Raw genomic sequence first — 22393 nt, 5'->3', positions numbered from 1 at the left:
TGTTCTTAGGACCACACTCCACAAACTCTTCTACCCTCCCAGAAACTGCAGAAAGCTTCTTCCTCCAGCACACTTTACTGAGAAGGCTTACCTTGGCGCCTACTTTAAAGGAGAAATGCTTAAAGGAATTCTGTTATTTATCATAGAGCCTATATTGAAGGGTGTATTCAGAGCAGAGAGGCAATAAATTGATGACTTACCAAGGACTTATGCTCAAAGTCTTTAGGATTTATGTATGGGCTTTTGAACTCATGAGACTGGAAAAACCTGACTGCACATGGCCTATAAACCAACTAAGAATTTCAGTTTTCATAATGGGAAGTACCCTGATCAGTTACATTTGTTCATTACAAATATAAGACCATTCAGAAGGCTATTAAGTATAAAGTGATAAACTCATCATAAACACTGTTTTAATAATGTGGTGCCTTTCCTTCCAGATTGCCAGCAAACATGATTAACACAAAATGAATGCCATAGGAATTCTTTTTAAAATTTTTAAAACTTACTCTATCAAGGGATCAACGTATCTTCTGAGTCAATACACATAGTTCTATTAAAATCAAATGTTACAACACGGTGAGATTTGGGGGTGCTATTCCTCTCTAAAACCGTCCGATGCGGACATATTTGGAATTAACTCCCCCTCCTTCCCCCGGCTTTCGCGGCTTCTAGGATAAAACTGCTAAAGGTTCGTTTTTCACATACACGGTTCTCTCATTTCACTTGCTTTTCCGCATCTCCTCTGGTTCCTCCACAGCCGGCAACCTCAACCCTGGGTTGGAAGAGAGTTTCACACGCCTCCGGGACACTGTGGAAGCCGAGTTCAGGATAGGGCGATTTGCAAACTCCACGCCCTCCCCGGACTCCTGCAAGACACCCGCAGGCGACCTCTGTCCTCCCCAGCTGACCGGATCCTCAGGGTTACCGGCCCCCAGAGCTCGCCCGGCTCCGCCCCTATGGACCCGAGCTCCCCCAAGGCCGCTCGCCCTTGGTCCACCCACCTGCTCTGGCCCCGCCTACCCGGAATTACACAATCCTCCGGGTCCCGGCATCCGCCCACTGGATATCCACGCCTTTCACCAGCCCCCCGCCCCCGGGATCCTCCCACTTCGCTCTAGCTCCACCCCCCCGGAAGAGCTCGGCTTTTCCCGCCCGGGCTCCGCCTACCTGTATCTGCAAAACCCGCGTAGCCTCGGGCTCCATCCACCCGGAACTTGCACCTCCCTCCTCAGCACTGCGCGCCCGGAACCTGCGTCGCTCGCTCCGCCCAGACTCCGCCTACCCAACCTTGGCTCCACCACCCGGGAACTGCACCAGCTGCCCCGGGCTCCGCCCCGAAAACCCTCGCGGCCTGGCCTGCGCCGGCTCCTCCCCCGAATCCTGCACAAGGGGCTGGTCCAGTGGGTCCGCCTCTGGCCTGTCCCCTGGCCGAAGCCAGCCTGCCATGGAGGGGGATGTCCCCGCCGCTGCAGCCGCCTGCTACCAGCCGGCCAGCCCCCCGCGGGACGCCTGTGTCTACAACAGCTGCTACTGGTGAGGGGGCGCGGGTGCAGCCCCCGGCGTCTCCCTGGCTCTCTGGGTCTTGGCGTCGCAGCCAGGCCCCGCCTCCTCCCGGCTCCTCCCCGGGGGCTCTGGGCCTCGACTGGCGGGTTTTCTGGCTTGGGGGATGAAGGGAGAGGGAATGGCAGCTCTCGTCTCTTGAGTGTAGACTTTGGATGGTGGGGGTGGGGTGGGCGGAATTCCCAGGAATGGTAGGGTCGGTGGTGCATTACTAATGCCGGCGCTTTTCGCTTGGCCGTTTCTCAGCAGATCTCAGGGTTTGGGGGCCTGGAAGGGGAGGTGGAGGCGGAGGGTGGAGCGTAGAGAATCTTTGCAAATTACTCCGCTCAAGCCTTTGTGGTTTCACACTGATGGGAAAGTCATTTTAATTTTGGAAGAGAGTGGAAGAACGGAGATTTTGTAATAACTTTCCCAAGGTCGTTAGCTAATAGCATCCAGGAATCCAGTTCAGGCCTTCTTGTAACCAGAAACCATGAGCTTAACCACCATGTTGTCGTTATCACACCCGTTACATTTACATAGCATTTGCTACATGCCAAAACATTGTTTTGTTTATGTAAACTAATTCATTTGAGTCCCACAATTATCCTAGGAGGTAGCTACTATTGTTACCCTATTTTAAAGATGAGAACACCCAGGCACAGAGGGGCGCAACTAATTTGCCTAAGGCCACATATCTTGTGAGTGAAGGAATGGGGGTTTACCTGCAGGGTTTGGCTCTGGAGTCCACACACTATACCCCTATTCTAGGCCACCTGTGTGGCTGAATCACCACTCCTACCTTTGTCTTTTCCACTCCCACACCTATCCTTACCTTCCCCGAGTAATGACTTCTTCCCCAACTTCCAGTCTCTGCAAAAGAAATCTTAGGGCCATCTAAAATTACCTTTCCCTCCTTTAGCTGGTCATCAAACCGCCATCACCAAGAGTTTAGCGTTCGTTCAGCTCTGACTGCATGTCAGGGCCAATGCTAAATGTTTCCCTCCATGGCTAGGAGATAGGTTTTATCATTTACCTCATTTTACTAATGAAAAGACTGAGCCACAGAGAGGCTGTGTCCAAGATCATACATCTAGCAAGAGACAGTGCTGAAACTGGAACTTCTGTAATAGAGGAGTCCATGCTTCTTCCATATATATATATATATATATATATATATATATATATATATATTTATTTTTGAGAAAATGCACATGCAAGCAGGGTAGGGGCAGAGAGAGAGAGGGAGACAGAGAATCCGAAGCAGGCTTGAAGCTGTCAGCACAGAGCCCAATGCAGGGCCCGAACCCACGAACAGTGATCTCATGACCTGAGCTAAAGTCAGACACTTATCCAACTGAGCCACTCAGGAACCCCCAGGAGTCCATGCTTCTTAGTTACTGCACTTTGTTTCTGTCTTACCTCTCACCTGAATCCTGTTCTTGTCCCTAATGCCCACTCATTGTTTTATGTATTCAGTCAGTAAATGTTTTTTAGGCAATTGGATCGTGTGATGCACCATTTTAGGCCCTTGGAATACAGCGATGAACAGAGTAGACAAATTCCCTGGTAAGATCTCATGGTTCTTCTGTTTTGGTTCAGGGAAAGCAAGCAAAGCCAAGTAAACCATATTTGGGTGGTGTTAAGTGTTACTAGAAAAATAAAGCTAGGTAAGAGACAGTGATTCACTATTTCATAATGGATATTTAAGGAAAGCATTGTTGATAAAGAGGTATTTGAGCAGAGATCTGAAGGAAAAAAGGGTGGGGGCTTTGTGCATTTGGAAGAAAATCATGGCAGGCGGGGGAGCAGTTGGTGCAAAGGCTCTGGGAAGAAAGTGTGCGGGAGTATTCTAGGAACAAGATGTCTGGCACAATTGGAGTGAAGCCATCTGGTGGAAGAATGGTAGGGGGTGGGCTTCTCTTCAGTAGATTTCTCCTTTAAGTTCCTTTAGCCATTGGCCCCGGGCCCTCCTTGGCTATCAGGGGCCTGTTCAGGTCCTTCCTTACAGGCCTCTGCCCAGATCTGTCCTATCCCCTCAGGTCCTGAACCTTAGCGGGCTTCACACTGCTGAAAGCCTTTCTAAATTCAGATGAGCCCTAGATCGCCTAGGAGCTTGTAAAGCATGCACATCATAGGGCTCCACTCTAGAGAGTCTGGATGTGTGAACTCTACAGTGGAGGAGTCTTAACGCTGGTTCGTTGATCCCATTTCGAGGAATACAGGCATAGACGATTTTGTCTCCTGAGCATTGCAAGTCCTTTAAGATCTGGTCACCATGTGTTTCTCCAAACCCATTTTGAACCTGCCTACTGGGCTCTACCCCCAGGGTTTCTCAGCCAGGGCTTCGTCGACATTTTGAGCTTGCTAATGTTGTGAGGGGGCTGTCCTGTGTATTGGAGAGTGTATAGCAGCATCCCTGGCCTCCGCCCACTAGATGCCTGTAGCACCCTCCCGCAATTTGTGACAACCAAAAATGTCTCCAGATAGTGCCACATGTTCCCGGGGGAGCAAAACTGCCGCTGGTTGAGAACCGGTGTTCTACCCTGTCAGAACCTTTCAGGTAGGTTCTGCCGTGAAACTTTGAAATAAATGCCTCTTCTCTGCTTCAGTTAGCTTCTGTCAATTGGTACTTATCTCTTAAGACTCAGCTTAATGCTGATAGTGGTAACCAATATTTGTATGGCACTAGGTTCTTTACAGAGCACATCTGATTCTGTTGTGATTGTTTTGTATTCTTCAGATGTTGGCTGAGTGCCTGCTGTGCCCCAGGGGTCCTTTCCTTCTGCCTGCTTCTCTGATCTCAGCCCATCACCGGTAACCCTTGCAGAATCTTATTTTAATGCTGCTCTGTTAGACTTTCTGCTACCAAAATAATCATCCAGTAGGTTGGAACATTATTATCACCATCCCCCCTCTGCCCATTTTTAAAACCAGTTAAATGGATGCTAGGGCTCACACCCAGTCTGTGCTCTTCCTGTTCTAACAGCAACTCCCAGCATTTCCAAGTATAAGGCCCTCCTTTTTTTTTTTCCTTCTTTTTTTTTTTTTAACATTTATTTATTTTTGAGACAGAGAGAGACAGAGCATGAATGGGGGAGGGTCAGAGAGAGGGAGACACAGAATCCGAAACAGGCTCCAGGCTCTGAGCTGTCAGCACAGAGCCCGACGCGGGGCTCGAACTCACGGACCGTGAGATCATGACCTGAGCCGAAGTCGGCCACTTAACCTACTGAGCCACCCAGGCACCCCAAGGCCCTCCTTTTTTATTTTCATTTATTTAATTAAAAAAAAATTTTTTTTACTGTTTATTTTTGAAAGAGAGAGAGAGTGCGAGCAGGGGAGGAGCAGAGAGAGAGAGAGAGAGAGGGAGACACAGAATCCGAAGCAGGCTCCAGGCTCTGAGCTGTCAGCACAGAGCCTGATGCGGAGCTTGAACCCCGAACTGAGAGATCATGACCTGAGCTGAAGTCGGATACTCCACCGACCGACCCACCCAGGCTCCCCAAGGCCCTCCTTTTTTAAGCGTCAGATGTTTCTTGAGATTCTCCTACATGATATTAATTGTACTTTTGAAAAAAAAATTGATGATAAAAAAGGACTATAGGTTCAATAACTCTTAACATTTAATTTTTTTCCTCCGTGTAACATTTACACATATTTGAAAAATAAAAGACAGAGTATGTCCAGCCGTATACGTATTCAGCCTGCCAACAGTTCTTGGGGTATACATGGATTCTCGAAGTCTTTGTGTTAATTCTTTGCCCATCCTTGGGACTGGGAGTGGGGGAACAAACAAGGAGAAACCACTGACCTATACCTCCCCAATCTTCCTGTGTGCCTCAAAATTAATGACTCCCTCTTCTATGCATCTTTTATGGCCATCTATGATGCTTGCTTATTTATGGATCTGTATGTCTCCTCTCACTGTCTGTGAGCTCTAGTTTATCAATATATCCTCCAAGCACTTAGCACAGTGCTTTTTACATCACAGGCTCTTGAAGATGTTTGTGAGCAACTCCAGAAAACAAATGTCTTCTGAAAACTTGGTCTTAGAACATCCGGGTTTAAGAAAATTTAGTTAATACATGGTTTATGTCATATCGAAACAGTACATTTTTGCTATTCCATACTACATATCCTATGGAAGTAGTGAGTGGCAATCTCCTGTTTTTACCTCTGTCACTACTTTTTCTGTGAGATTTCTTAGGTATTTTAGAGAAAAAATCATAGGAAAAAAAACACACTCAGTTTTAGTACTTTACATGGAGTTGTATGGAGCATTGAGACAGGTAGACAAGGTCAAAACTGTGAATTGAAAGTTTGTATTGCCATAAAATGGTGGCATTCATCAGTGCCATTCATGCCTGCCTTCATTTTCAGGTAGCATGGTGTAGGTGTTTGGAAATTAGGCTTTGACAGATTGAGTCACAAGTATGAGCTGAGTACTGAGGTAGCTCATTTTGAACAAAGGTGCTGTGTGGCTCATTAGGAAAAGATAGCAATCCTGAGGCTGAGCTATGAATACTGACAACAATGACTGTTTTTGTCTGTGTGGGCGTGTGCCTGTGGCCGTCAGGATGGCTTGGTTTCATGCACGGGGCATTGATTTACTTAGGTGGTTCTGACTACTGCTTTAAATATCTGAAGACCTGTCATGTAGAAAAGAGATTCACCTGGGGCAGAAGTATAAGAAGATGGGGTTCAGCACAGTATGAGAAAGAACTTTATAAAAGTCAGGGCCTGACTTGTACCAGAGGGCCGCAGGGAATACCGCTCACAGTCTCCCTCCGAAAGAATTCCTAAGCATATCACATAGCTGCCCCTGGTCTTTTCTAGCCGGAAGCCCCCCTACCCAGAACACTCATCCTGCCCCATTCCTAAGGGGAGCAGTGAACCAGTGTTAACTAAGATTTGTCAAGTGTTTATAATGTGATGTGATTATCTCCATTTTACAGATGAGAAAAGCAGATACTCAGGTGAAGATGTCTAAAGTTTGTTACCTCGTAAGTGGCAGAAAATTCCATAAGTGGAATCCACTTGTATCTCAAGTCCCTGGACCCAAAACTTGTGGAGTATTGATGCAGCATTTTATCAGTTGTAAAATGCCTCCATGTGCAGAGCAGTGCTGGGGCAGGTAATGAGCACTGTGTTAGCAGAGAGGTCAGCACACAGTTAGGTAACACCTTGTTGAGGGTGTTTCAGAGGAGGCTCAAACATCAGCCCTTTGCTGGATGAAATCGTGTTTAAAATCTCTTCCAACTGTTTTATGTCCTCGTCAGTCTTCTGTTCAAATTTGAATGACACAGAGCGTTATTGTTTAATTATATTGATCAAACTATTATTTTTGTTTCAGTGAAGAAAATATTTGGAAGCTTTGTGAATACATCAAAAACCATGACCAGTATCCTTTAGAAGAGTGCTACGCTGTCTTCATATCTAATGAGAGGAAGATGGTAAGTTGGTGAGTGATTGCAGAAAGAGAACAAGAGATTTAGAATGACAGTAGAAAGTCAATATAGTATGGGGTTAGCACCGTCCTAAAATCTGCTCTATAAAATACAGCAAGATTTTAAAGTTTGTTTTTGGAGAGAAAGAGACAGTGCTAGCTGGGGAGAGGAGCAGGAGAGGGAGACAGAATCTTAAGCAGGTTCTGTGCTGAGCATGGGCTTTGATCTCATGAGCATGAGATCATGACTGAGCTGAAATAAAGAGTTGGAACCTTAACCAGCTCAGCCACCCATCTGCCCCTAACATTTATTTTTGAATGAGATATTTTTTCCTTTCAGAGCACAGTTGAATTGGAAAAGTTTAATCACTTATTTGTAGATCAAGAAATAGATGATGGTATATTTACATAGATTAAATCCCTTTAGGTATTAGGTTAGAGCTTTTAAAATTGCTGAGACTAGAACCACATACTGTCAGGTTTGTCTCTGGAGTGTAAATAAACTAATGGTAAACTTACATGAGGTATTAAAAAAGCAAGCCTTTAAAAAAATAAAGGAAGCCCTTAATATTTTGTGAAGTACTTTTTTTTTTTTTTTTAAAGATCTGATTTTTTAAGTAATCCCTGTACCCAGTGTGGGGCTCGAACTCACAACCCCAAGATCAAGAGTCATACGTACTACCATTTGAGCCAGCCAGGAGCTCCATAAAGCACTTCTGTAAGCATCATTTCATTTGATGCTAATGGAAACATGGTGAAGTAGGCAGGGTTCAGATAGTTGGCTCCATTTTATAGATGAGGAAATAGAGACCCATGGAGGTCCCCTGAATAATGATGGGAAAGCAAGACTTGAATCTGGCGGCCTTCTGATTCCCAGTTGAGGCCTCTTTCTGCTTTCCAAAGAACATCAGATAATTAATTTTTTGCGTTTTCATTGTTAAAGACACTTGGAAGGATTTAGATTTCTTCTTCATTCTTTTACCTTGATTGTTTGTTGCTTGGAAATATTTTTAATTTATGTATTGCTTTAAAGAATTCAGTAGTGGTTTAACTGCAGTTGTGGCTTATGAAATTGATTGTATTTTATAGATACCTATCTGGAAACAACAAGCAAGACCTGGAGATGGACCTGTGATCTGGGTAAGATGGTCAATACAGAAGCCTCTGGTGCATTAGTACTTGTAATCCCTGAGGGGTTTGGTAAAGCAGAAGTGACAGGGCGTTAGAGACTGGCTCTGATAATTATTAATAATTGACCTTTTGGGAATAGATGTTATTTTGTCTAAGGTAGTACTTATAGACATGTTTTCATTTAATTTTATTATTATAGGGAAGATTTTATTTATGTATTTTTTTAAGTTTATTTATTTATTTTGAGAGAGAGAGGGAGAGGGAGGGAGGGAGGAAGGGGCAAAGAGAGGGGGAAAGAGAGAATCCCAGGCAGGCTCCACACTTTCAGCAGGAGCTCTGTGTATCGCTTGAACTTATGAACCATGTGATCATGACCTCAGCTGAAATCCAGAGCCAGATGCTTAATCAACTGAGCCACCCAGGCGCCCCTATAGGCAGATATATTTGTGGTGTCCTAGACTCTTATTCATTATACTGGAAGGAACTTTAGCAATATCTAGTTCAGCTGCACTTTAGAATTATCTGGATATTGTGTTAAAACAGTAGGTTTCTGGGGGCGCCTGGGTGGCTCAGTCGGTTAAGTGTCTGACTTCAGCTCAGGGCATGATTTCTTGGCTCATGGGTTCGAGCCCCACATCGGGCTCTGTGCTGACAGCTCATCCTGGAGCCTGCTTCATATTCTGTCTCTGTCTCTCTCTGCCCCTCCCCTGCTTGTGCTGTCTCTCTCTGTCTCTCTCAAATATAAATAAACAAAATTTTTAAAAATGTACGTTTCTGATTTAGTTGATCTAGATAGAGAAGGGTTCAGGAGTTAGTGTTCTTAGCAGACTCCTAAGTGACCATGCATGACTAGCATTTGAAAAACCCAGATCTACTCCAGCCGTTTCATTTTTCAGGTGAAGAAATGAGCCCAGAGGCCAAAGTGAGAAGCTCAAGGTTATCTAGCTGATCAGTGGCAGGACTAGGTCTTAGGCCCAGGCCCTTTATAGTACACATCTATGTGTTACATTAACCTATCCCCTGAAGAATTGATGGGGCTAGTAACATGAAGATAAAATAAAAGAAAAGCTTGTTTCTGATACTTATTTAAAATAAGATATCATTCGAATTGGCATCATTTTCCTTTATTTAACTTGTATTTACTGAGTGCCTGTTATATGCCAGGCACAAGATAGGCCAAAATCCCTGGCCTCACAGAGCTCACATTCTTGCCTCCTTCACCAGCGGGTGGTTTGCTGCTCTAACATTAAAGCCAAAATCCAGTTTTGGCCTAGTTAATCCAGTTAAGGCCCAACTGGGGTTGACTCCCAGTACTGCCACTGGTGGCTGTGTGAGCTGGACATGTTACTTGCCTTCCTTGTGCAGCGTCCTCCTCTGGTTAGTGGGGTAGGGAGTCTTTTAAGTGAGATAATGCGTGTAAAGCATTATCCTGGCACGGGGTATGGTGTCTGGTTCTGGTGCTCGAGAAGTGTTAGCTTCCCTCGTTAGCAACGATGGCTACAGGACCCCTGTTGTACACTGTCCATCGGCCCTAGAGGTCGTCTCCATCGCTGAACCACTCAGCTGATTTTGAGTCACGGTCTTCTCCTTTTAGACAAACTTGAAGAGAAAGGGCCTGTGGTCATGTCCCCCTAACCCAGCATCTCACGGCAGCCCAGGGTGGCGACTCCTCTTGCAAGAAGTCCCCCCCCCCCCCAACATCCTCTGGCAGATGTATCTTTGCTGCAAGGCTGTCTTGTTGTAGGAAGTGGGTAGGCGGCCCTGAGTGGGTGGAGACACCCAGTCCCAAGAAGCGGATCACCTTCTATGTGGGCTTCCCTCCCCGAGCCCAGCTTGGTCTTTTCCGGGCATCTGGGCAAGCGCTGAACCCAACTCGGAGAGTGAGGCTGCTCCCGCTTGATCTGTATTCCTTGACTCCACATCTGTGCTTATAAAGGCGACTTGGAGTTGAGGCCTACTTTCCTTCTCAAGTTCATCAGCCATCTGGGATGTAGGAATGTGGACCCAAACTAAGTGAGAGATTGTGGGTATTCATTGCTTATACGTTTCCACAAGCTGTACTTTGTTGCTGGAACACTGTCCCCTCAGGCAGGACTCAACAGTGGCAGCCTTTCCTCAGTGAAACTCTTCCTTGGCTGTTGGGCCCCCCTCCCCTCTGTTTCTTGGTTGGCTTTTATAATTTTTTTTTTTTTTTTTTAAATTTGAGAGAGAGAGAGAGAGCTGGGGAGGGGGGCAGAGGGAGAGAGAGAGAGAATCTTAAGCAGGCTGCATGCTCAGCATAGAGCCTGACATGGGGCTCAGTCCCATGACCGTGGGATCATGACCTGAGCCAAAACCAAGAGTCAGATGCTCAACCGACTGAGCCACCCAGATGCCCCCATCTTGGTTAGCTTTTAAAAAGTTTTTACTTACATAATCTCCTTAATTGTCTCAGCAACACTGAGGTGGACAGTGCACTTAGCTCCATTTTATAAAAGAGGAAGGGGAGGGGCCAAAGTTTGACCAGAATGTCTTCGCCTGCAAGGCTCCCTGCTGTCTGCCATCATCACACTGTCCCTCCGGTAGCACTTGGCTGTTTCACACTCTGCTGTGGGGACTCCTCGGGGTCAGGACTTACCTTTCTCATCTTTGCATCTTTGATATTTCAGTAGCACTGTTAACTACAAGTAAAAGGGAGTATGCACTCTTCAAAACCCCTGTAATATGAGGTAGAAGATGTCAAGAGAGAAACAGATTTGGGACAAGGCCAGAGACTGCTTCTGGCAGGAAGTAGGAGACTCATGGGAAGTGAGCATGTGAGCGGGCACTCGAGGGATGGATATGGGGAGAGAGGTGGAAAAGTTTGCTGCAGAAGGATGGGAATAACACATACACAGCCAGGTGTGGGCTGGAAGGTGGGTTGCTCCTACTTTATTTCTCTGGAGGGCAGGATGCATTAAGGGGCGTGCAGGGCAGAAGCGTCCATTTCTGATGCTATTTCTGCTTTATGAAGATAGCATTGGAGCCAAAGGAAGCTCTTAGGCTTTGATGGCACAGCATCTCCAGTCTTAATTAATCACCCCCTCCCCTCCATAGGGTCGATAAAACAACGTTTGAGAAAGTGCTCTTTAAGCTCCGAAGTACTAGAAATATAAGGTGGTGTTACTTATGTGGTACTAATGTGATTGAGCTTTTTATCTCCCAGTGCTGTTCTCTATGAGAGCGCTTTTCTTTCAAGGGACTCAGAGCATCAGACTGCCCTCCTGCCCCTCGATAACTTCCCTGACATCCCTTCTAGCCATTAACTGGTGTTGGACAGTGCCCACCGTCTGGGAGTGAGGGATACACCATGGCTGAGCCACAAAGGAGAAGCTGTCTTCATCTTTCCCCTAAATGGCTACAGATTAGGGCTTGGCTGATTTAGCAACATCATATAGTCCTTCTTTCCCATTCTAGGCTAACCCAAGCCATCCCCTTTGTTAAGTTTGGAGGATATCCTTGCATACTTTTTTCTCAATGCGTATACATGCATGTGTACTTCAGAATGTACATGTGTATGTATACACAGAACTTTTTATTTTATTAAAATCCAAGTTAACATGTAGTATAATAATGATTTCAGGAGTAGAATTTAGTGATTCATCTCTTACGTTTAACACCCGCTGCTCATCCCAAGTGTCCTCCTTAATGTCCATCCCCCCACCAACCTCTCTTCCAGAAACCCTGTTCTCTGTACTTAAGAGTCTCTTATGGTTTGCCTCCCTCTCTGTTTTTATCTTATTTTTCTTTCCCTTCTCCTATGTTCATCTGTTTTGTTTCTTAAGTTCTACATAAGAATGAGATCATGTATTTATCTTTCTCTAACTTATTTCCCTTAGCATAATACCCTCTAGTTCTGTCTACATTGTTGCAGATGGCAAGATTTCGTTCTTTTTGATCACCAAGTATACTCCATTGTATATGTATACCATATCTTCTTTATGCATTCCTCAGTTGATGGACATTTGGGTTCTTTCCATACTTTGGCTGTTGTTGATAGTGCTGCTGTAAACATGGGAGTATATGTGCCTCTTCAAATCAGCATTTTCTATATCCTTTGGGTAAATTCCTAGTAGTACAATTGCTGGGTCATAGAGTAACCCTATTTTTAATATTTTGAGGAACATCCATACTGTTTTCCAGAGTGACTGTACCAGTTTGGATTGCCACCAGCAGTGCAAAAGGGTTCCCCTTTCTCTGCATCCTTGCCAACATCCGCTGTTTCCTGAGTTGTTAATTTTAGCCATTCTGACAGATGTGAGGTGGTATCTCATTATGGTTTTGATTTCTGTTTCCCTGATGGTGAGTGATGTTGAGCATCTGCATTCTTTCACGTATCTGTTAGCCATCTGGATGTGTTCTTTGGAAAAGTGTCTATTCATGTCTTTCGCCCATTTCTTCAGTGGATTATTTGTTTTTTGGGTGTTGAGCTGGATAAGTTCTTTATAGATTTTGGATACTAACCCTTCATCCGATGTCATTTACAAATATCTTCTCCCATTCCACTGGTTGCCTTTTAGTTTTATTGATTGTTTCCTTCACTGTGCAGAAGCTTTTTATTTTCATGAGGTCCCAATAGTTCATTTTTGCTTTTGTCTGCCTTGCCCCCAGAGATATGTCTAGTAAGAAGAAGAACCTTGCTCATCTGAGGTCAAAGAGGTTGTTGCCTGTTTTTTTCTCCTCTAGGATTTTGATGGTTTCCTGTCTTATATTTAGGTCTTTCATCCATTTTGAATTTATTTTTGTATACCCATAGCTTTTAAAAAATAATATGTAGTACATATATGCAGTTTATTTTTCCTATCCAACTATGTAACATACCCTTTTTTCCATTTTCTTTTTTTTTTTTTTAATTTTTTTTAACGTTTATTTTTGAGATAGAGAGAGACAGAGCATGAATGGGGGAGGGTCAGAGAGAGAGGGATACACAGAATCTGAAACAGGCTCCAGGCTCTGAGCTGTCAGCACAGAGCCTGACGTGGGGCTCGAACTCACGGACCGTGAGATCATGACCTGAGCCAAAGCCGGACGCTCAACCGACTGGGCCACCCAGGCGCCCCCCCCCCCCCCCCTTTTCAAAATTATTTTTATTTTATTTTTGAGAGACAAGAGAGCATGAGTGGGGGAGGGGCAGAGAGAGAAAGAGACACAGAATCCAAAGCAGGCTTCAGGCTCTGAGCTGTCAGCACATTGCCTGACATGGGGCTTGAACTCACAAACCGTGAGATCATGACCCAAGCTGAAGTCGGACACTCAACTGACTGAGCCACCCAGGCGCCCCCACTTTTTTCCATTTTCTACATAAATTTACCTAAATCTTTTTAGTAGCTGCGTTGTGGTTTATTTCTCTCTGGTGGACTTTTGACTGTTTCTGAATTTTCACTATTATAAACAGTGCTGCAGAGATTTTCTTTGCATATATACCTTTACATGCATATGGCCATTTTATCTGTTGGATGGATTCCTAGAGGTAAACTTGCTAGGTTAAAGGGTATACATTTAATATATATGAACATTTTCAGTACTTATTTAAGTGTTCCGTATCACCGGATGTTTAGTCTTTTTTTTAGGGATTAGCATTTGCTTTATTTTGCTATTATAAGAAGAACTGTGTTTTGTATTCATTTTTAATGGTTTTATATATATATATATATATGTATATATATATAATGCATTTTATGTTTTATATATATTTGTATATAATATATCTTATATATATATTTCATATGTACCATTTTAATGGTTTTATATATATGTGTATATATAAAAATATATGTATATATATGAAACCATTAAATGGTATATATAAAATATATATAAATATATTACATATAAAACATAAAATCCATCATTACTGTAACCTATAACACTGTATTCACGATGGTGAAGTAACTTGGTTAACTTCAGCAACTTTTTTATTTCTAGGATTACCATGTTGTCCTGCTTCATGTCTCAAGTGGTGGACAGAGCTTCATTTATGATCTTGACACTGTCCTGCCATTTCCCTGTCCTTTTGACACTTATGTGGAAGATGCATTTAAGTCTGATGAGGACATCCATCCACAGTTTAGAAGGTGAGGAGATTTAGGATGGATTTACCTACTTTCTGAGGTTAAACCTTGACAGTTGTATGGAGTGTGTGTGTGTGAGATTTTGTGGGGTTTTTTTGGCATTTGTTTCGCACAGATCACTTGTTTTGGCATCACTATTGAGTTGATACTTGAAAATGATGTGCTACACAGAAGATTCAAAGTGTTTTGAAGTTTTAAAGGTTGTCCAACATATAAAGGTTGACATCTTTTAAAAATGTGTGTGATGAGATCCAAGGTGTCTTCTGAAAGCCAGTTTGGGGATTTCTCTCATGTGTGTGTGTTTGTGGGTATGTGTGGGTGTGTGGGGTGTGGCCTTAATGATGACACAATTGAGAGGTCTGTGATGGTGGTGCCTAAAGGTTATGCCCCTTGTCCTTGGCATACAATCGAGTAAATAAAGACAACTGGATGTATTTCTGTGCCTGTGTAGTTTTTTTATTTCAGCTAATCCTTTCTTGTGGCTTCTTTAACAGGTTATAAAGCTGCATCTATATTTGTGTATTACTGGTAGTACAAAAATGCCTGGGTACTTTCATGTATGTCATTGAAAATGAGTCTGTATAAAAATTGAGTTAGAATTTCACTGGGAAACCTTGCTAATGTAAATGAATGTTGCTTTATTTGCAGGAAATTTCGAGTGATCCGTGCAGATTCGTATTTGAAGAACTTTGCTTCTGACCGATCTCACATGAAAGATTCCAGTGGGAACTGGAGAGAACCTCCTCCATCATATCCCTGCATCGAAACTGGAGGTGAGCCAAAGGTGCCTCCTCAGAGAGGTTTCCGGTCACCATGCACATCAGCATCGCCCCTTAACCAAGGACAAAAATTGTGTGTTGGTATTTGTATGAAACTCCCTGAGTCGTAAGAAGATGAGAGGGAGCATAGATGTGCGTATCTGTTAGATTCAGGAATCGAAGCCCAGAGAACGGGACTGGAAGGCACAAGACCTCACGGCAGAGGGGAGGTGTGCAGGAGCAGAACCATGATACTTGCACACCACCAGAGTGCAGGTTGGTCTGCTGCCAGGACGCTGGGCTTCAGGAGGTCTGTGGGCTTGTCCTTCAACACTGGAGCTAGTAGCACCTTGCCTTGGTGGGGTTTTCTGTTAAGGTGACAGCAGCCCCTAGGGCATCCTTGCGGTATGTGAGATGTCATTTCCCTGGCTCTCTGATAAGACCTGCAGTAGAAGGAAGGGAGAGCCAGCAGATTTTCTTGTACCACTCATCTCCTTTATGTGCTTTTAGGCATCAGTCCAGTTAATAATTTTCTGAGATTTAAGGAGATAAAGAGTTCTTCACCCTGTTCCTGTTGTTTGGCGTTGGCACGAGCTTGAAACATTGTAAGTAATTCGCAGTGTCGCCATTTCTTGCGGAGGCCATCCCGTCCCGTGGATGAGCCTTCTGTGTGAAATGCTCTTGTCAGCTGTGCAGCGTGCCAGAAAAATAGGGCAGTAGCATTCGGAGCTCAGCAAGGAAGAAAGTAAATATAGTTGGTGTATCTGAACACCAAAAGAGGATTCAACTGATGTTTGAGGCCCTCTGTGAAAGGCTGTTACGATTTTAAAAATTTATCTCAGAGCTGCTTTTTGGTCCGCCAGCCTGCTTCCTAGTCTGGGCGTCAGAAATGGGATCGCTCCTGGGTTGGGAGAGGGCATCACAGGTCTTCCTTCTAGTCTCGGACAGCCTGTCATATAGGCTGTGGTCTGGGACAGTGTGCCTTCAGCCACCCCCCGTTTCTCTTCTAGACGTGAGCACCGATGCAGAGCCAGCCCATGGCAGGCACTCAGTAAACACCAGCCCGCCAGCCCGAGCCTCTTCCGGTCATTCCTTTCGGTTTCGATGACTGCTGCCCAGTAGATGCTATTTTGTGCTGGCCGCTTTACGTATTAGCTTAGTTTTTACCACAACGCAGGCCAACTTTAATTTCCTCACTTGATAGATGCATGCATTTAAGTGCATTAAGGTTAAAGTGAGCCCTTTGCCTCCGATGCACAGCTGGGGAGGATGAGGAGGGGGATGGTGGTGTCTCTTTCTGCCTTGTGTGTAGTTAGTTCATCAGGGACCTCCTGAACTTGGGGTGGAAACAAAAGAATCTGCTCTGAAGTGTGGGGTAAACTGACTGGTTTTTCATGTCATAAGTTAACCACACCGTGATGTTCTGTCAGGTGGTAAATTAATTACTTCAAATCCTGTGTTTATCAAAGGAATGTATTTGAAGTTAGGATAAGTGAGATTTACGTGTAGCTAATTGGTAGTGTTTTATAAAAAAATCAGGATAAAAAATGGTTCAAGAAAATATCCAACTTTGGAGTGTTTATGTGGCTCAGTTAAGCATCTGACTGCGGCTCAGGTCATGATCTCTCGGTTTGTGGGTTCGAGCCCCACATCGGGCTCTGGTGACAGCTCGGAGCCTGGAGCCCACTTCAGATTCTGTGTCTCCCTCTCTCATGTGTGTGTGCTCTCTCTCTCTCTCTCAGAAAAAAATTAACGTTAAAAAAAATGTTTTTTTAAAGAAAGTGCCAAATTTTAATGCATGTTTTAGGTACTTTAATATATATCAGCTTCACTCAGAACCCTGAGTTTAGTTGTGGAATTAACTCTTATGACTTAAAGTTTAGTACATTTGATATGTAGAATATTGGGATAATATGTTTAATAATTTCAGTGGCCATGTGTCTGCAAGATCGCTGTTTTCTTTAAAAAAAAATTTTTTTTAATGTTTGTTTATTTTTTAGAGAGAGATAGAGAGAGCGTGAGCAGGGGAGGGGGCAGAGAGAGAGGGAGACACAGAATCCGAATCAGGCTCCAGGCTCTGAACTGTCAGCACAGAACCCAGCCCGATGTGGGGCTCGAACTCACGAGCCATGGGATCATGACCTGAGCCGAAGTTGGATGCTTAACCAACTGAACCACCAGATGCCCTGTCTTTTTTTTTTTTTTAAGTTTATTTATTTTGAGACAGAGTACATGGGGGGAGGAGCAGAGAAAGGAGGAGAGAGAAAATCCCAAGTAGGCTTTGCACTGTCAGTGCAGAATGCAGGGCTCGAACCCAGGAACTGTGAGATGACCTGAGCTGAAATCAAGAGTTGAGTGGTTAACTGACTGAGCCACCCACACACCCCAAGACCGCTATTTTCAACTCCGCGTTTAATGTGTTTTAAAGAAAAGATCTCTTTTTTTTTCCTGATGAGAAGGAAACTGAAATTCACGGTCATATAGCCTTGCCCTGAAGAGTCAGTTCCAGCACTAGCCACTGATGTCTCAGTTTTAAAAGACATTTTCTTAGGCTGAACTATAGAGTACACCAAATTTCCCCCTCTCTTTCTAAGTCCTTTCCTGCCTCTGGTCCACATACACTTCTCATCCTCCCGCTTCCACATGTATGGTAACACTGGCTACTTTGAGCCAAGCTGGAGGACCGGTGTTAAGTAAACAAACAGAAATGTTGTAGTGCCTCGTGGGGAGATTAGAGGCAGACGTTTATTTGTTTTGCCTTGATCTTTAAAAAATTTTTATTTTTGGGGCGCCTGGGTGGCCCAGTCGGTTAAGCGGCCGACTTTGGCTCAGGTCCGTGAGTTCAAGCCCCGCGTCGGGCACTGTGCTGACAGCTCAGAGCCTGGAGCCTGTTTCAGATTCTGTGTCTCCCTCTCTCTGACCCTCCCCCGTTCATGCTCTGTCTCTCTCTCTGTCTCAAAAATAAATAAACGTTAAAATTAAAAAAAAATTTTTTTTTAATTTTGTTTTTATACATTGATCTTGTACATAATGAATGGTTGCAGATAGTAGTCATTTTTTCTCTGATGACATTAAAAAGTCTTAGAAAACAAAACAAAAAAAGGGAGGGAGGGGAAAAACTCTTAGAAAACAAATACAGATTTTTTTAAAAGTAGTTTGTTAAAAAAGTTCGCAGACTTACTGGGCTCTAATGGAGTTTGACACCTACCCAGGTCAGCAAGAACTTCCGCCCCATCTCACCTGACAGATGCCTGTCTTACCTTTATTTCCAGTTGCGTTCCTAGCTGTCTGAGGACTTCAACAAAAGTTGTTTATTTAGCTTTTTTATTATAAGGGTGTTAGCGAATCTGTTTCTAGTTTTCTATATCCTAAGTGCTTGCTTTCATTTTTAAAGATTCAGTGTTGGGTAACGTATACTAGATTTACATGTTTTTCTTCTGTCAGTTCTTTAAAGACGTCTCTCTTGTTTTCTGCATGCACAGGCTCTGATCTCTTATTCATTACTCTGAATGTAGTGTGTCTTTTTTTCTCTGAATATTTTTTAAGGTTTTTCTCTTTATCACTGGTTTTTAGCAATTTGATTATGATGGACTAGTGTAGTCTCCTTTAGGCTTATTCCACTTGAGTTTTTTGTTTTTTTTTAAGATCTTTAGATTGATGGATTTATAGTTTTCATCAAATTTGAGAACATTTGGCCATTATTTCCTCACATTTTTTCTGACCCCCTTTTAAGTTCGTGTCCTTCAGCTACACATTGGTTAGATGGCTTGGTATTATTCTCAGAGGTCAGTAGGTCTGGTTGTTTTTTTTCATACATTTTATGTATGTGCTTCATTTTGAATAATTCTTTTATTTTGTTGCAAATTCATTGTTCTTTTTTTTTTTTTAATTTTTAAGTTTGTTTATTTAGAGAGAGACAGCATGGGTGGGAGAGGGGCAGAGGGAGAGGGAGAGAGAATCCCAAACAGGCTCCGCATCATCAACACAGAGCCTGATACAGGGCTTAAACTCATGAAACCATGAGATCGTGACCCAAGCCAAAACCGAGAGTCAGATGCTTAACCGACTGAGCCATCCAGGCATCCTGCTCTTATCTTCTGCATTAACTACTTTGTTGTTAACTTCATCCAGCACATTCTTTTCATTTTACGTATTTTATTTTTTTATGTCTAGACATTCCATTTTGGACTGATTTAATACCTTTCATTTCTCTCTCTCTTCATTATGCTCCTGTTTTTCTCCAGCCTTTTGAACATAACCCAGGATATTACATTTAGTTGTCCCGTCTCCTCAGTCCCCTTCAATCCCTGGCAATTTCTTTGTTTTGTTTTGTTTTGTTTTCTTTCCTTTTACAACTTTTACACTTTTGAAGAGTCAGTTATTTGTAGAGTGTCCCTCACTTTGGGTTTCTGTGATGTTTTGTCATAATTAGATTGAGGTTATGCATTTGAGACAAGAATACCACAGAAGTGATGTTGAACCCTTCTCCATCTGGATAATTTTCCCTTTTTTTGGTCTTCTGGGTTGTTGTATTGCTGTTAAGCCAATAAACCAATTGTGTTTTCAGTGAACATTTCTTTCATGTATTTTTTAGATTCCAAAATGAACCTGAATGATTTTATCAGCATGGATCCTGAGGTAGGATGGGGAGCTGTCTACTCCCTGTCTGAATTTGTACATCGGTTTGGCAGTCAGAACTACTGAAAGGGACATCTGGATGTAAACTATGGAGAAATTCTAGGACATGAACAGTCCAGTCCATCTCTTCATTTGGGACAGCAAACACTATGGTACATTTGGCTTGGAATTATATTTTCTTCTTTTAATTCAGTTGAGTTGAAACATGAATGAACAAAAAAATTAATAAAAATAATTTTTTTGAGGGGTGCCTGGGTGGCTCAGTTGGTTAAGCTTCTGACTTTGGCTTAGGTCGTGATCTCATGGTTCGTGAGTTTGAGCCCCGCGTCGGGCTCTGTGCTGACAGCTCAGACCCTGGAGCCTGCTTTGGATTCTGTGTCTCCCTCTCTCTCTCTGCCTCCCCTCCCCCACTCATGCTTTTTCTCTCTCTCTCTCTCTTTCTCTCTCTCTCTCAAAAATAAATAAACATTAAAAAAACTTTTAAAAATAATAATTTTTTTGATATGTCAGATTGCAACTTGATGCAGTGTCTATTTGCTAAGAAATTCCAATGCTCATTTGTTAAAACATGTGACGACTCATGCCAGTCATTCCTTCTGTTATGATATAGATGCGTGTATTTCATGTCTGTTTCGGATGTTTCCTTCCTCTCCCATTGCCCTGTCAGCTCCTTGAGGGCAGGGCGGTGGCTCATTGCTCTATGAACCTCTAATGCCCCCAGCAGGTGCCCATAAAATGTTTGCTGGTGATTGTGCTGCTGCTTGAAGAGGGCTGATACTGTGAGCTGAATCAGCAATAAGTATTAGTCTTTTTGGACTACGATGTTCTTCAGAAAAGACTGCAGCCCTCTCAGGCTTGAGTGTTACTTGGCCTATTTATACATGTTTTTAAATAAAATTGATTTAAAAGTAATTTTGTTTTGAAGATTTTGTGTTGATGATCTGAGATAACCAAGAGTGTCTCACTTGTAGATGGGGACCATTGCTTTAAAATACATGCATCAATCTCCCTTCTTGAAGATGTTTTGGAAATTTGGCTTTCATCGTATAATTCCACATAAAAGATGTTTGGCATTAAACTGGCATGGCATATAGCACCAACTTGCATGCGTGTCTTTATGATTCTACTATAACAATGAGCGATTTCTTAAAGCAAGGATGTCTAGGTTTTTGGTCTTAGACGAGTTTGCTGCTTATTGAGAAACTTTCATTTAATGTAGATCTTCTGCCTTGTGCTGTGGAGGGACAGCTCAGTTGTCACGAATCAGTCAGAGGAAATGTCATGTATCCGTTTGGTACAGCTGACCAGGAGGATTCTGGAAGAAAGTGAATGAACCTTTGGTAAGAGGAATGCAAACACAACCTCTTAAGTTATTTTATAATTTAGAACCAATTATAGACCTCGCACTTACATATCTTTATTTGACTTTTCGATGGTCACTTAAAAAGCATGTGGCTAAAATGATGGAACTACTTTGTCTTGAGCAGAGAATTTCAGAGGGACCAAAGATTGTAATCAGATTTACAAATTGCATTTTTGGAGCATTTTGTTTTGTTTTGTTTTGTTTAGTTTTGTTTGCCAATTTATGAGCAGGTTTCCAATCTGGTATTCATAGCTGTGTCTAGTACAGTCCAATCAGACAATGTGTGTGTGTAAGTTTAAACTTCCCAGCCACCTTTGTCTTGAAATTGAAAACCCCTTCTAGCCAGTGTTGGGAGCAAGGCTTACAGTTTTAAGCCTGTTAAAATGTCCAGTGGTCATAATTTTGAGTTGTTAGAAGGAATAGAGAACGTTTGTTGTCTTTTCTACTTACCACTCCTCACTTCTACAGCTCCCTTTGGTGAATTCATCTTTGTACATTTCATGTCCTTGTGGCCTGTAAATGCAGGTATATAGCTTAAGCTGGGCCAGGCTTGGAGCCCACTCTGGACAAGTCTAATGACCTGTCACAGTGTTCTCTGGATTTGCTGTATTGATGTCCAGAGAGAGAAAAAAATCTCTCCCTGAGGAGTGCTAAACTAGGGGCCTGGGAGCTTAGGGCATCCTGACTGCCTCCGAAGGGCCCAACTGCAGAATGCAGCCCAGCAGAGCTGAGAGCAGAGCAGGAGCCCTGAGGGCATTTCGGAGCGCCTGGATCTTTCTGTGCTTCAAGTCGGCCACAACTTTTGAACTTCCCAGTTACATAAACTAGTGGATTCCTTTTTCTCTTCAGCTTGTGTAAGTTGGATGGCCATTAGTTTTAACTGAAAGGTGAGTTCCCTTTCAAGACTTTTCTTGAAAACTGTCAGGAACTGTATTTTTGTCTTTCTATGCTTAATGTTTCTCTGAGGTCAGATTAGCTTTTCATTACACTCAACATGTGAGAGAGAACTAAATAAAATACTGATAAATCCTGTGTGTTTGGAAAGAGGAACTTTCAAGAACAGGGGAATTTGTAAGAATTTGTAGAATTTGTAAGTTGACTATGAAAATAAGAGAAATAAGGCATCTCTGAGAATCTGACATGGGATGGAGCAGGGAAGCACCATAGAAAATGGCTCCTAGGTCAGTAGAACTGACTATCTGATTGGAGATAGTTTTTTAAGCAAGACTATATCTTTCAGAAGAGGGGTTGGTTTGCAATGGAAGTAAAAACCTGTTTTGTGTATGTGGTTTTCTCAGTTTAATTTTTATTTAAAAAAATAGGTGGTGCATGCACATTGTACAAATTCAAAATATATAAAAGTGTATAGTAAAAAGTCCTCTGTGCTTCAATCTTCTGATCTCTCTATCCAGAAACAGCTCAT

General features: G+C 43.1%; 1 protein-coding gene across 6 annotated transcripts; it reads left to right on the top strand.

Moving 5' to 3' along the window:
* The first annotated feature begins 1230 nt into the window (after positions 1-1230).
* NTAQ1 (N-terminal glutamine amidase 1) lies at positions 1231-20917 on the top strand. Of its 6 annotated transcripts, none has more exons than XM_049632936.1 (8): positions 1231-1536; positions 3040-3111; positions 6899-6998; positions 8081-8131; positions 14066-14214; positions 14860-14984; positions 15480-15574; positions 19564-19658. In XM_049632936.1, the coding sequence occupies exons 1-7, from the start codon at positions 1448-1450 to the stop codon at positions 15566-15568; spliced, it is 675 nt and encodes a 224-aa protein (XP_049488893.1). In that variant the 5' UTR covers positions 1231-1447; the 3' UTR covers positions 15569-15574; positions 19564-19658. The 6 variants fall into 6 exon arrangements, 5 of the variants coding, with proteins under 5 accessions (XP_049488893.1, XP_049488892.1, XP_049488894.1 ...); XR_007458414.1 differs by lacking the exon at positions 15480-15574 and adding an exon at positions 20827-20917 and having other exon boundaries at positions 1257-1536; positions 19564-19759; XM_049632935.1 differs by lacking the exon at positions 15480-15574 and having other exon boundaries at positions 1258-1536; positions 19564-20697.
* The last annotated feature ends 1476 nt before the right edge of the window (positions 20918-22393 follow it).

Source organism: Panthera uncia, chromosome F2, assembly GCF_023721935.1.
Source record: "Panthera uncia isolate 11264 chromosome F2, Puncia_PCG_1.0, whole genome shotgun sequence".
NCBI classification, from domain to species: Eukaryota; Metazoa; Chordata; class Mammalia; order Carnivora; family Felidae; genus Panthera; species Panthera uncia.
The sequence above is the reverse complement of the archived record's forward strand: the minus strand, read 5'-3'. Positions and strand labels throughout refer to the sequence as shown.

What these genes read in the sequence shown, in the direction of transcription:
- NTAQ1 (XM_049632935.1), top strand. Translation starts at nt 1,448, where the DNA reads ATGGAGGGGGATGTCCCCGCCGCTGCAGCCGCCTGCTACCAGCCGGCC. An exon ending in GTCTACAACAGCTGCTACTG is followed by an intron (nt 1,537 to 3,039) that starts GTGAGGGGGCGC and finishes AATGTTTTTTAG; the next exon opens with GCAATTGGATCGTGTGATGC. An exon ending in ATCCATCCACAGTTTAGAAG is followed by an intron (nt 14,215 to 14,859) that starts GTGAGGAGATTT and finishes CTTTATTTGCAG; the next exon opens with GAAATTTCGAGTGATCCGTG.